Source organism: Macaca thibetana, chromosome 15, assembly GCF_024542745.1.
Source record: "Macaca thibetana thibetana isolate TM-01 chromosome 15, ASM2454274v1, whole genome shotgun sequence".
Lineage (NCBI taxonomy): Eukaryota > Metazoa > Chordata > Mammalia > Primates > Cercopithecidae > Macaca > Macaca thibetana.
The window spans coordinates 61,687,086-61,702,045 of record NC_065592.1 but is presented as its reverse complement, the minus strand read 5'-3'; the positions used below and the strand labels follow the sequence as shown (position 1 = coordinate 61,702,045).

Here is a 14,960-nt window from a genome sequence, read left to right as displayed (position 1 = left end):
CTACTTTTACCTTAAATCCTGCTCTTTCAGTGGTTCTTAATCTTTGAGGTCATGGATCCCTTTGAGTACTTGATGAAAGCTAGAGGGAACCTCTTGCTAGAAAAAACCCAATAAACACAAAACTTTTGCTTATACTGTTAAGGATTAACACCCCAGCACCACCCCCAGTGGAACCCTAGGGACCCAAAGACCCCCAACTTAAGAGCCTTTGTTCTCAAGTGACCTCCATGGGATGCCTATCCTCTTGTTCTACTAAAATAGCAGATGTTGGCTAAAGGCCTGCTGCTTTTGTATTTCACAGACAATTGTTGCTAAGTGTATTTACTGTGACAGGGTCAGGCTCCATGAACTCTGGGGAAAGTTTAACAATCTCCATGAGCACACAGCAAGAGAATATGAGGGGGGACTCTGCATACCTAAGTCTGCTTTCTGTTCAGTCATCCTAGGTTTAACCTGCAGAAAATGAAGCCAGGGAAAGAAAGGATGGAGTTGGTTATTTGGATGACTTTAGCAAGAAAACGATAAACCATATTACCCTCTCTGCTCTGAAGGGGTGGAGCTATTTAGGGGTCTTCAGTTCTAAAGTCTACCACCACATTCCTAGCATATTATGCCAAAATATCTTTCATATGGTTAATCTGAGAGGGGCTTGACTTTCTCTTACTGGTTGTACACTACCATTAGCCATTTGCTGGCAGAATACCCACAGACCACAGGCAAGCTAACCATCCCATAAAGAAAACTTATCAGTGAATGTCTTTTAGTTAGCCCAAAGAGGGGAAAGATGAATGGTCTGAGAGCCTCCAACAAGACCTACACAAGGATCTTGCATCCCATGCAGCCCAAGCGTGGCGGCCTCCACCCTTGACTTGGCTAATGTGCTGTATGTTACCTTTTTCTGCTTTCCAGTGCAATGGGCCTTGCATCGGGCCTCACCTAGCTGTGCAACACAGACAAGTCTTCTGCCAGACACGGGATGGCATCACCTTACCATCAGAGCAGTGCAGTGCTCTTCCGAGGTAAGAGAAAGCCCTGAATCTCCTTTTCCCAGCCCCGCGTCAACGGCTCGGAAAGATGGTGCTGAGTGAATGTTTCTCCTCCAACTTACCACAGACCTAAGCCCTGCCCTCTCACCTCCATTCACCCCAAGCCACTGGCCTCCCCAGAGACAGATGACTCGGTGTTGGTCTTGTGCTTACCTAATGGGCTGGGCTGGGATTTTCTCTCTCAGGGATGAAAAGTGCAAGGGTGTTATTCTTCTGAGAGAGGCCTCATACCTCGAGAGACCCACACTAGCCCCAGGGTGGGCAGGAGGTGAGGTCTACACAACGGCCACCAAGTCTCAAAGGTTCAAACCCCTCACTCTTGTTGACCTCCCTCTAGAAGTTAGGCTAAGATGAGAGCCCTTGTTCCTCAGTCTCGACCTACCATTCCAATCCAGTCCCCATCCTTATAACACTTCCTTATAGATGTCCCCCTGGGGCAAGGGGACTCACCGCCCCCACCTCAGAGCCCAGCCTGTGAGACCAGGCTCTGCCGGTGTCCACATGGGGGAGAGCTCATTCTTCAGTCATGCGGTGAGATCCATATTCATTACAGAGAAGAGCAAAGGGAGGCCCAATAAGAGGAAATAGCCTTCTTGAGATCATATGGCCATTTAGTAACAGCACAGAGATTAGAACCCAGGTCTAGTAATGCTGAAAGTTCTTGAGGAATCGCCTAACATTTCTGAGTTTGCAGCACTGTTTTCACATCTGCCCTGATTCAGCCCCCACAGAAACAAACCTTAACCCTTCCACCATCCTTCTGCAGGCCCGTGAGCACCCAGAACTGCTGGTCAGAGGCCTGCAGCGTACACTGGAGAGTCAGCCTGTGGACCCTGTGCACAGCTACCTGTGGCAACTACGGCTTCCAGTCCCGGCGTGTGGAGTGCGTGCATGCCCGCACCAACAAGGCAGTGCCTGAGCACCTGTGCTCCTGGGGACCCCGGCCTGCCAACTGGCAGCGCTGCAACATAACCCCATGTGAAAACAGTATGTTCCAACCCCCAAGAACCTTCTGCAAATTCCCCACAGAGCATCAAGTGCAGAGAGCAGTCCCTGGGACCAACCCTGAGCACAGGGCATGGGGTCAGCTTCCCCAGGGATTGTGAGCTGGTGGTGGAGTTGAGCATTTTCAGTGGGGTGCATGGGTGTGTGCAGAGATGTGTATATAGGCATGACAGGGTATGCCCCGAGGGCTTCCACGATCTCCATCCTGGCCCTGAGAGAGCCAGGTGCTGTTGGTCCAGTGCTGGAGGAAATCAGCCTCCAGTTCCCCTGCAGTCAGTCTGGCTGGTGCCCACAGGGGTTGACACATCAACAACTCTCAGGGGCCAGGCTACTAAACAGAAAGTGCTGTTAAGTCTGAAGGCACACAGACTGCCTCCCGCTCAGCCAGCCAGCTCTGCGCCCATCACAGCTCTGCTTCTCACCTGACACGGACCTGCTGACCCCCTCCCTCCCAGCCCCATAGGCATCTCCTGGAACTGTCCAGGACGCCCCAGCCTTGGAATTTGATACTCACTTCACTCCCTCCTCCTCATCCCAATACTGTCATTTGTATTCCAGTTGGGAAGGAGTTTAGTTTTTTTCTTCCTCTGAACCCAAATCGGAGGTACTTACCCATGAGAAAGGCGGCAAAGCTTGAGGCAAAGAATAGGAAGTAAAAACCAAATGTAGCTGTGCAGTTTTCTCCCAAACTGGGCCTCACTGAGCAATAAATTCCCAACACTAAGGCAGATGCCATGTAGGCAAAAAGACCACTTCTTTTTACACACTGGGGGATGGATGATCTCTTTGTACTCGGGTAGTGTTAACCCATGTTTGTGTCAGTGGCTCACCATGCTCAGAGAGAACCAATATTCAATGCACATAGTTAAAACTTACCAAACCAAGTCCGCACAATATTTAAGATCATCTAATCTGTGCCAACACTGAACTAGAACATCCTGGTGCTGTGTTTAAGGCAGAGTGGGTAGAAGGAAGAGAGACTGGAGGGCACATGAAAATAAACCTTCACAGAGAAAGTATGCCCAAGTGCCTGGGGATGGGGGTATCCGACGCAAGCCTCACTTGCATACTCCTGCAAAGTGGGGGAGAATGCAGTCCTGGGAACCATCTTAAGGAGGAGAGTCATTTACTTAAAATACCAAAACCCATGGGAAAAGGCAGGTTTGCCTAGGAGAAGAGGTGATCACCTAGGAGATGAGGTAATCCCAAGAAGGAAGAGAAAACAGGCATCTTCAAGAAGTAGAGGGAGCTACAGAAAAGAAGCAAACAAACAGCCCAGGGAGGGGCCCCATCATTCAGCCAGACAGACAGCTGCAGGCTGGTGCCACCCCCACTGTTGGCAGCCTTGGGGAGCAGGTGGCTGAACTCTGTCAGAGTGAGGCTGGAGAGCGGTGGCCACGGCAGACCCCAGGATGTACCCCAGTGGCTGAAACCCCCGGCTGCATATCACGCAGGCTGCATTCATTCGTCTCTGTTTCACATCTCTTTTCTGTCCCCTCTCCCCACCCTGTCCTCCTTTCCCAGTGGAGTGCAGAGACACCACCAGGTACTGCGAGAAGGTGAAACAGCTGAAACTCTGCCAACTCAGTCAGTTTAAATCTCGCTGCTGTGGAACTTGTGGCAAAGCGTGAAGACAGGGCGTGGGGAAGCACTCTACCCTGGCCACATGAAGGACTCACGCAACCACCTTGGACAGAACCTAAGCTTTCTTCATTTTATTTATTTATTTCCCCCTCCCCACCCCACACACACCCTTCCAGCCTCCTCCACCTCCATCCTCAAGCATGAGGACGTCCGCATGTTTTCTCTTTCAGTTAGCTGGAGGACGGGATGTTGGGAAAGGAAAGGGCAGATGTCTAAAGGAGGTTGCAGAGCAGGCCAGGCAGACGGGGAGGCTCCCTTGAAGAGCTTCCTCCCTCCCAAACCTGGGTCTCAAAGACCTAGGAAGAGGCAGGCACAGTCCCTGGGGACAGCAGGGAGCCAGGAGGTTTGTAGCCTATTGGTGCAAACATTGGACAAACACCTGTGTCTTTCCTAGAAGTGCACTATCAGAAACACAGGAGTGTGTTGCTGCTTTGTGTCCTCTTCCCCATCTGTCCCTTTAGTCATGGTTAGGACAGATGGGGAGGGGACACCATGCTGAGGCAGAAACTAGCCCAGAACTCAGTTCTTCTAGTGGGGGAGTGCAGAGAGAGGAGAACTCAAATCACCAGTAGGGAGAGGTAAAAAAGCAAACAAAGCAGGCCCTAAGGCACACAACGTTGCAGAAAATGAAGAAGGGAGGGGAGGGGAGGGACAGAAGCAAAAAGGAGCCTGTGCGTGTTCCCCAGTGGGGCAGGGTGAGCAGGGGCTTCCAGGCTGCATGAGGCTCATGGACCGGCTCTGATCCCATGCATGTGCGCATGCTCAGAGCCCTGCTGCCCACGACAGAGCACTGCGCTGCATGGGAGTCCCCACTCCCCAGACTATCAGAGTCAACATCCTGCCTGTGCAGCTGCGGCAAAGCCAGCGAGAGGTGGGTCTGGCCATGCAGTAAGGCCACCCTGGCACCTGTTTATCTCCATCGGAAGTCCTCCAGCCCTGCACTAACTGCTGCTGTGGACCAGGCCATTTTTAGCATGAATGGGCCAGGTTTTCTGCCTTCTAGGACCTTTGCTGCTCCACTGAAGGGCCAGGGACTATGGTCAGCTTGTCAACATCAACCCGTTAACTAGTCACTTTGCCAGAGAGTATCTGTCAGGCTGTCAGGCTGTAGCAACCTCTTCATTCCAGAGCTGGCCAGGGACTGGGGTGGGACAGTGGGTTTACGCGTGCCCCACCGTACACCCTCCCTCTCCCAGCCTCCACCCCAGCGGTCTGCAGGCCCTCCCGCATGTAGTATTTATCTAGCAAGGTGGGGTGGTGGAGGCAGCACCCTGGCAAAACAGCTCACACACTGCAGCCACGCTCATCAGCTGTGGTGAGGCGGCTGGAGCAAAGTCAAGCAGCAAAATGAAAACTCTGGGACTCTTTGGCAAAATCCTCATTAAGCCAGGTAATTTTTGCCTCCTTCCCTAGAGTGACCTGAGATTAGGAGCAAGGGTGGCCAGAGTCCCTTACCTTCAGATAAGCCTCCCCCCTCATGAAATGCCACTCACACTGGGGCTACCACTGACATCAGGGCTGCATTTTCCAGCCAGCCTGGAAGTAAAATTTGAGAGGAAGACAATATTAATCTGTGTCCCCCCCCCCCGCCACCAGTGAGCTGTGGACAGTTAAGTTGTGTCTCTTTCTTCCTCACCACAAAACTAGGCTCTAAGAAATTATGTTACTAAAAAATCAGTGTAATGTCTGTTTAAAATAAAAGAGAATGTTTTCTATGTCTGTATATCTTTTGTGAATATTTATTAGGATTTCTTGTATAAAAAAGTGCAATATTAATAATTGTACATTGTCATCCAGAAAAAAAAACTATTGGGGGGACTTTATTAACTTCCTGCAGTTGTGTTCCTGTAAACTTGGTAGTGATTATTATATTTTTCCTATTTTTAATAGAACCTGGTGTTTAACTCTGGATCCATTCACTGTACAGGATGTGTTGTAAAAACTAACATGGGATGCTGAGGCAGTAAGAGAGAATTCATTTGTGGCACAATAGTTGTGCACGGAATGATAAAGACAAATTCCATACTACTACTAATGTGGTTAATTATTTCTAGTTCACTAGCGATTGAAAAGCAGTGGTCACTATTTACATTTCCTAAAGAACAAGCAAGCATCCTCCAGCTCCATGTTGGGTTGGAGCAGTTGGCAGTGGGTCTCAGTGAGCTGGGAGAGCCTAGGTTTGGGTGGGAAGCAGAGTGCTCCTTGCATGAGATGAATGTACATTTAATGTTTGTTCTGTAAATTGCAACTCAGCAGCACCACAAGACAATGAAGCCTGCTGGCTAATGTGGAAGGAGGCACTTTCTCCTCTAAAACACAAAACTGTATTTGTATTTTTTGTACAGATAATACAGCTTATTTATTTAAATCTTGTCGTCTGAGTCTCTATTAAACTCAGCCTTCCCCTGGTGGTTTATGCAGGGAGCGAGAGAAGTCCCAGTCAGTTGGGTGGTTTCCAGCCAGTTATTTGTGTCTGGCTGAAGTGGAAGGATTGCAGTTTTCATCTTTACACAGGAAGCTGGGGGCCCACGCCTAGCAGTGCTAGCTCTGTAAATAAACCCAAAGAAGCTGCATTTGTAGATGTACACACATTCAGGCTGAGTGCAACCGAACGAGATGACAGTTATCTCACTGACAGGCCTATGTGGTGGGACGATGGGAGCCACAGTACCTTCAGGAAGTGAAGCGAACAGGGATATCTCTTGGGAGAGATGCAGACTTGGGTGTGGAATTATCCTCACTCATCAGGCTTCCTACCAACAGAGACACACACAGTGGGAGGCAGCTGCATAGTGACAGTTCGGATGTATGCTATTAATAAAGACTAACACTTATACATCACAACTACATTTAATCTTCACATCAACCCTATGATTATCTCCATTCACATATGGGAAAATAGCAGCCCAAAGAAGCCCAAGGTCACCCAGCTGGTGGAACTAGGAATCAAAGTCAGGCAATCCTACTCCAGCCAAAGACTCGATTTGACCCACCATGCTGCCTCCCGCCCCGCTGCCTGCAGCTGCTGTGCCACAGCCACCTTTGGCAAGCATGACATTCTTCCCTACTGCTTGAAGGTTGGTGGTTGACAATAACAGGACATTTTACTGAAATTGTCACTTTCTCCTGCCCTAAAGGCAGTTCTTTTACCATGACAGCACTTCTAGCTCCCTATTTTTAAAGGATTTTAATAAAAACAGCTACTGTAGGAAGTGTCGGGGGGAAAAAAAGGCACACCTCTAGAGCTCTTCATAAACAGGCCCTAGTGAAAGGGCAGCATGTTGCCAGGCCCAGAAGATGCCCACGCAGAGACTATGGTGAGAGCTGCTACAGAGGACCCATGGCCTGAAAGCCCAACTCCAGCCGGTTTGCCAGCAGCTCGCCCCTCAACATCACAGGCCTGTCAAACAGTGTGAAAATATACCAGAAAGCTCTTCTTGACATTTCAGTTATTTTTTAAGAAGTCGTAGGTTTTGTTTTAAAGAAAAAGTCAATGCTAGAACTATACATATTCACATACCAGCAACCAAACAATGTCTTACAGAGGCCCCACAGCCGGAGGGAGGAGCTGGAAATGCCAGAGCAAAAACCCAGTAAGGCTCAAATGGTGGGAAGGGCTCGAACACAATGTATGGCAATTTTTGCAGCCAAAAGCAGAGTCCTTGCTTAGTCTCAAAGATTTCCAGGAAATCCCTGGTCCCATTAAGATCAAAGTGGTCAACAGTCACTGAAGCTCATTTATGCCTCAGTTTCTTCTTCCTGCAACAACATACCTCATCAGGTAGGGCTGTGTGAAAACCATTAGTTGATTCATGTTGAATTTCTTGAACCCAGGAAGCAAAGGTTGCAGTAAGCCAAGATCACACCACTACACTCCAGCCTGGGTGACAGAGCGAGACTCCATCTCAAAAAAAAAAAAAAAAAAAAAAAAAAGGTTGGGGGGTATAGCTGGCTTATCATCAAAGCACTTATTGAATGTTAATTGCTATTATCATCAACATCATCTAAGTTACCTTGGAAGAAACAGGAAGATGAAGGGCAGGGCTGGCAGAATTTTTGCTATTTTACTTTACTTCCCATTATCAGCTTTGAAAGACTCTCCCATGTTTCCATTTTTAATTGAGAGGGAAATCAACTGCTCCTCCAAAGCTCAATACTACACAATAGCCAGGCACAGTGGCTCATATCTGTAATCTCAGCATTTTGGAAGGCCAAGGCAGGAAGATCCCTTGAGGAGTCTGAGACCAGCCTAGATATGGCGAGACCATATCTCTACAAAAAAAATGTTTAATTACCTGGGCATGGTGGCTCACACCCGTAGTCCCCAGCTTCTCAAGAGCCCTGGAGCTCAAGGCTGCAGTGAGCTGTGGCCAGGCTACTGCACTCCATCACGGATGAAAGAGTTAGACCCTACCTAAAAAAAAAAGTACACAAAAGTATAAACAAGAAAGACAAAAGACATCAATGAACCACGTTCTACGTCTTGGAAGAAAACCTATCAGTCCGTGTAGCCAACTCAAAGACTCACCAAAAAACTGACAAAAATCCAGAAATACTACTTCCCAGGAAAAATGTTATAATTCCAATGTACTGCCTAGACTCAACTCAGAACACCCAACGTATACTACTATTTCCTTCAAATAACTAAAAAGCATGGAGAGATATTCATTCATGAGCAAATATACAAGCAAAAGCTAAAATTAAGGGTATTTCACTTGCAAGTGGTTGAGTTTCTCATAAATAACATGCGGTTATCCCCTCACTTCATCCTGCAAATGAACCCAAAGAAATAGTCCACCTTTATTCATGGTTTTCAGCTAAAATGAGACAAGTTAGATCTCAATCATCTGTTAGCGGGGTTCCCAAAAGAAGTCAAAGCCATCTACTAAGGGTCAAGGAATGGTGGGGTAGAGAAAAGGATGGAGCACTTGGGAAGTAACCTAATGAAAACTGACCTGTTAGGTGAATTAACCCAGGGAAGGATAAATCAGGAAACAAAATAAGGCATAACTCCCCTTTGGTCTTCTCTCTGTGTGTTCCTCATTTTGTTCAGTAAACCAGCTATCACGTAAAGACTTCAGGATTCAGATTCAGTCTGCACTGAATGTGAGTTAAATCAGAGAAGGTTATCTACCCACATCACATACTGCCAATTAGGACAATATTGGCATTGATTGATGTAAGACCTTGAAGTAAACAGTAAAGACTTGAATACCCAATGAATTCTACAATCCTCCAAGTTTAACCTCAAATTATTGTCTGTTCCCCACTCACCCAGTTCACTTGGAGATGCTTTTACAAATCAAATGTGTATGAGTTTGTCAGAGACTGTTTTTTGGCCAAACCTCAGCTTATTCGTAGCACCCCAAGATTTTCAACTGTTTTGTTGCCACCCCAAAACTTAAAAGGCAGATATTGGTAATCAAGCCTTTGCTAAAAGAACTGGGGTGCTGCCTTGTCAACTAGAGTTTTACAATTTCACTCAGATTCTGTGAAGCACCTCTTCCCAACAGAGCATGTGTCATGCCTCTGATAACACAATATACAGATGTCGCTCACCTCTGTGTTTTCAAAAGGCAAATTCCATCTCCAACCTAGGATTTCCCAGGCTGCCCCTAAAGATATGGTTCATATATGTGTAAACAGAAATTAAATGTGAGGTTATATGAGTGAGGAAAAAGCAGACGGTCAGGAATGGTTCTCCTGCCGAACATAAATAATGTTTGTTTAAGCAGAATGCTTAGGAGAGCCTGAGAATGGTCAACATTCAGACCAGAAAGCAGAAAGCCTGGGAAAACTGCCTCCCTCTCTGGGACTTCATGATGGCCAGGGTGGCCTTCGTTACAAATCCTGTGAAGCATAGTAGACAAGCTGTGAACAACTTAGTTACCAGGTGAGCAAGTTGAGGAAATGTCTGGTGGTGAAGCCCAGGAGAGTGGTGATAAAGCGTGTCATGGCTTGGTTTTCTTCCCCTAGGCCCCCATCATCATTTTTTAAATAACAGCAGAAGCACCAGGAAATGGCTTGGCTGAGGCTAGTGAAGAATGGCAAAATTGTTCTTTAGTCACCCATCTACAGACAATCCCTGAATTATGATGGTTTGACTTAACGGTTTCTCAACTTTACACAATGGTGCAAAAACGAAACACATTCAGTACACTTCTTCTCTGACAATGGGGCTATGTCCAAATAAACTCATCATGAATTTAAAATACTCTAAGTCAGAAACACACTTTTCATTTCTGATTTTTTGACTTATAATGGGGTTATCAAGACAACTTGATTGTTGAGGAACATCTGGGTTCTGTTTCATGGCTGGAAGTCAGCATGTCTCAGTACCAGAGCACAGGGCAGGTGCCAGCTCCGTGGACTCCTGAGCTGAGTTTCTTCAGCCTGCACAGGCCCGTCCCTACTACAGTGAAGAGATTCAAGGTAACCCCCTAAAAGCAGGTCCCCAAGACCTGAATCCTGTACACCCTTTGCACGATGAGGGTTTGCCTTCGTACTTGGCCAAGTACGAAGCTGGGATGGAAAACAACCAAAGTCCTCATCTAGCCCTGGTGGTCCTCGCCTGACCCTTCCATTACCAGATGATCATCCATCCCTTCTCATCTCATCTCTTTCTTCCTGATTTCTTTTTCCATGACATACCTTTCCTTTTCCTCAGCGTTTAACACACTTTGCTAAGCACCAACTCTGGGCTCCAAGGACACAGGGGTGAGAGCCTAGTCCCTGCTGTAAGGGAGCTCACAGTCTAATTGAGAAGCAGACACATCCCACAGCAAATGACAGTGTGTCCTACCACAGTTACGAAGTCCAAGTTCTGGGGAATCTCCAGCTCTTCTCCCTCATTTGGCCCCTTCCATAGTCAGCACCAGTGATTGCTCTCTTTAGTCCTAATCTTCTCTTTGCAAAGGTCTCCTAACTGGATTATTTAAATCTACTCTGGTCTCTACCAATCCACCTTCCACACAACAGCTAAAACTATTGTTATATTGCCTATAGAACTTCAGTATAAACTGATATCTATGTATAAAATTAACTTAAATCTGTACTCTCGGGGTAGTTAGATAACATTTAAAACACCCAATCATAAATCCACCCTCCAGAAGTACTATTGCAAGTATTTCAAATATTATTATCTAGCTCTGCACTAGAAGTTTCATTAATTATACAAAGTTTATTAGTCACACAGTAGTGAAATATGCCGTGTTTGAGGACCAGAGAGAAGAAACAAACATGACTGCCCTTGTATAGATAATGTGAGAATCCAGCTACTATCGTTTGAGTGTGCCCCACTCCACTCCAAAATTCAACTGTTGACAATGTGGTGGTATTAAGAGGTGAGGCTTTTAAGAGGCAATAGGTCACCAGGGCTCCTCCTCTCATGAATGGGATTAGGCTCTCTAAAGAGACATCACAGAAGGAGTTCATTTCCTTTCTGCCCTTCTACCTTCTGTCATGTGAGGACACAGCGCTCCTCCCTTCTGGAGGATGCAGCATCAAAGGCGCCATCTTGGAAGTAGAGAACAGTCCTCACTGGTACCTTGATCTTGAACTTTGCAGCCTCCAGAACTGTGAGAAATAAATTTCTGCTCTTTATAAACTACCCAGTCCGTGGTACCCCTGACAGCACAAATCGACTAAAACACTAGCAAATCCAGTAGCCTGATGATCCAAGTCTACTGTTGTCTTTGGTTCTATGTGCCCAACTCTGTTTGCCTGATCTGAATAGGGAAGTTTTTGGCTAATCTTACTTTAGGAACATTCACTTTAGAGTAACTGTTTATCAGGGTGCCCAGGGTTGGACAATAGGACTTATTCAAGTTCAAGGAGCAGGTTATACAAGTACTTTGGACCAGTTTGCTAGCATTTATGCCCATGCCAGATTTTGGTCTGAGACTTGTTTTCTTGTAACACACCACCTCAGGTACTGAGACAGTGTAGGTGGAGACACAGCCTCAGCCTCTCATGGATGGGAGCTACCCATCTTCACCATGATAACTGGGGAACTGTTGATCAACAAAAATGGCTTAAATCAGTTCAGTTCACAAAGAGACCTTCCCAAAACACGGTTTGAGTTGTATCAGTCCTCTGGTCCTCGGCTTTAAAATCTTTATACCTTCCCACTGTTGTTAGGACTGAACTCCTTAAAATATCCTGAAGTACCCTACAACAGCCCAGCTCATTTCTGGCCACTTTCTCTGGGTGAATGGCCTCAGTTCCATGAAGTTCCCATTTTCCTTCTGCTCTCCACCTTCTCAAGAGCCATGGAATAGCAACCACCAAACCCACAACCATCTACTCTTGTTAAATCAGGGCAGGGCAAATTTGGAGGCTATAAAATGCTTGTTACATAAAGTCTTTAAATATTAACCAATTATACAATTCTTTTCCCCACTGCCTTGCAGCAAAGGCAGAGAGCTGGGCCCCTCCATCTTTGACAGCCTTTAGAGTTGGAGGCTGCCTGAGATCCAGAGTCACCATCAAGGGTACAGAATCCTATCTTCCCAAAGCTACCTCTTCCCCTCACCTCTCCTCCATTTCCCCATGGCACACAACCAGGGCACACTAATTTCAGGGCCAGATCTGGATTTGTGGTGGAAAAATAAAATTATATTATTTATTGTACAATTATGTACAACATCTCTTCTTCTAACTGATCTTTTGCTGAAAAACTGATCTTTTGTTTTGCTGAAAAAATGAGGGGTGGGAATACAAAAGAAAGTGACCAAGAAAAGACTAAATTGAATGACATGATAAAGGATGAAGAAATCCTAAGGGACAAGATCTGGCTAATTGGCTAGAGACACCTGGGATGAGGAGACAGAGGAGAAAAAGGAAAAGAAGGGAAAGAACAGGGAGGCAGGTCACATCTCAGCTGATATTCACAACCTCAGGAAGCTATTCCCACTGCCTGAGCTAACTCCTTCTCCCTCCTCCTCCCTTCTCCCTCAAAGCACACAGCACAGTCACTATTACTTATCCAACCCTGGTGCTGGTAACCTGACTTCAGAAAACCCTTCCTTGAGGATGTCAGAAAAGACCCCTTTCTCCCTAAAGACCATGGGACAGAAAAGGGAAACAGAGGAAAGGCTTTCAGAAATCAAGGATGTTGCAATCACTTCTCAGGGACCATGGCAGGAAGCAGAAGTGCAAGGCCTCCTTCACTGCAGGTTCTCCTCAAAGCCCCACAATACCTCAATTCCCAGAAGCAGCCCGTAGTGATCCCACCCTCATCCACCTCCACGGATGGTAGCTCTGTCCTTTCAGTCACTTAAACCCCAAATTATGGCATCATGCTCAGTTCTCTTATTCCCAGCTCACATCCAATCAGCAACTTCATGTGGCCCACCTTTGAAACACATGCAGAAAGTGACACTTTTCTCATGGACCCCACTTATCCCCACCAGGTGTGAGCCTGCATCGCCTTCTATGGAATAAGCCTTCTACCAGGCCTTGCTTCTACCTGTGCTCCCCTACAGCCCGTGCTCCCCTGCAGCTGGTGCTCCCCTACATCCGTGCTCCCCTACAGCCTATGCTCCCCTACAGCCTGTGCTCCCCTACAGCCTATGCTCCCCTACAGCTGGTGCTCCCCTACAGCCTGTGCTCCCCTACAGCTGGTGCTCCCCTACAGCCTGTGCTCCCCTCCATAAGCAATCAGGGTGACCACAATGATGATTTTCACAGACACCAGATCTTGGCACTTCTCAGGTCCAAGCTTGATGTTGTCACCTCTCAGAACATGAGCCAAATTCCTGGCAATTGCCTGTGAGGTGCTCACTGGCCTCCTCACTGCTCTCTGAACACACCTAGACAGAAACATGCCCACCTCAGGGCCTGTGCTCTAGCTCCTCCCTGACAGCCACTTGGCTCCTTCTCTCATCTCCTCCTTCAGGCCTCTCAAATCTCACCTCCTCAATGAGGCCCTTCCTGATTGCTCCATTAACTAAAACCTGTGCCTCCCAGAACCTGAGCCTCTTCATCCCAATGAGCTTTTCCTTGTTGCCTTCTGACATATCAGATCGTTAATATGCTTATGATTTAGTATGTGTTATTTTAATTATACATTATATAGTTGTTCATTATTTATTGTGCTTATTTATTATTCATGTTTGTCTCCCCCTCACTAGACCATACACTCCACAAGGGCAAGATCTAAGTCTGCTCTGTTAACTGATGTAGGCCCAAACACCTCCAGAAGAGTGTGTGGTACCCAATAGACATTTTTGGAAAGAATGAATAGGTATAAGTACATATGGATGGATGGATGGATGGATGGATGGATGGATGGATGGATGGATGGGAGGGAGGGAAGGAGGGAGGGGATGTGGTCAATGCTATGACAAGGCATCCCATCCATCCTGATGACCAGAGCTAAGTCAGCTGCGACAGGCAGTGGAGGAGGAAGTAGGCAGATCTAGGAGGGGGCAGCTTATATGACAGGACATATGGAGGGAGAAGGCAGGGTTCCTGAGTCCCCACCTACCACACAGGGAACTCACTGGACAAGTAGAGAAAATGAATGCCTGGAAGAGGCTGAAGACCACCTGGGGGCCATCTGGGCGGGCTCCCTGGGAGATGCCCTGGGACAAGAGAATGTTAGAGCAACCGACCCAGGACTCTGAGAGAGGGGTTGCACAGGCCAGGAAAGGGCACTGTGATAGTTTCAAGTCAGGCAGATTCCTGGAGCCTACGGGAAACGAAGGTAGGAGTCTCATGGAATCTTCGTGAGCTTCTTAACCAAGAAGATAAATGTTTCCTAAATACCATCGTTTGGGGTTTTATAAGATAAACTCCAAGATGTGACTATGTGTTACCAAATCACAAGACAAAAATACCTTTTTCCTTGGTGTATCCAAAGAAATTGTTTTCTCGAGAGAAGAGAATCCAGTCTAAAGTGATTAACTGTTTCAAACCAAGAACTTACACACTGAATGATCTCTTCAAATGACCTTCAGCTCCTGGCTGTAATCGTTCCTTTTTACATATTAGTCTTGTAAATAAACATCATGTAAAAAAGCCCCATTGGAATCTAATCAACATTTTTGTATCTCTGTTCCCAGAAGCAATTATTGAATAGATCTGAATGCTAACTCTATACTAGGTATAGTGGAAGATCACACACACACATACACACACACACACACACACACACAGAGTTACTGTTCCTAAAGTTTTTTCAGCCTATTTCTTTGGTCATACACCTATAAACTGCATGTCCCTTTAAAAGTATTCCAAAATTCATTCTTTTCTCTCAATCTG

The 14,960-nt window shown here is 46.7% G+C and overlaps 1 protein-coding gene across 1 annotated transcript in view; it reads left to right on the top strand.

The window, feature by feature from the left end:
* The window catches only part of ADAMTSL1 (ADAMTS like 1), a 419,209-nt gene extending 413,146 nt beyond the window's left edge, over positions 1-6,063 (top strand). Inside the window, exons 27-29 of the mRNA XM_050761325.1 lie at positions 910-1,019; positions 1,813-2,033; positions 3,576-6,063. Coding sequence (XP_050617282.1) covers positions 910-1,019; positions 1,813-2,033; positions 3,576-3,682 — 438 coding nt within the window. The 3' untranslated portion in view covers positions 3,683-6,063. The remainder of the gene's footprint in view (positions 1-909; positions 1,020-1,812; positions 2,034-3,575) is intronic.
* Positions 6,064-14,960: the final 8,897 nt, after the last annotated feature.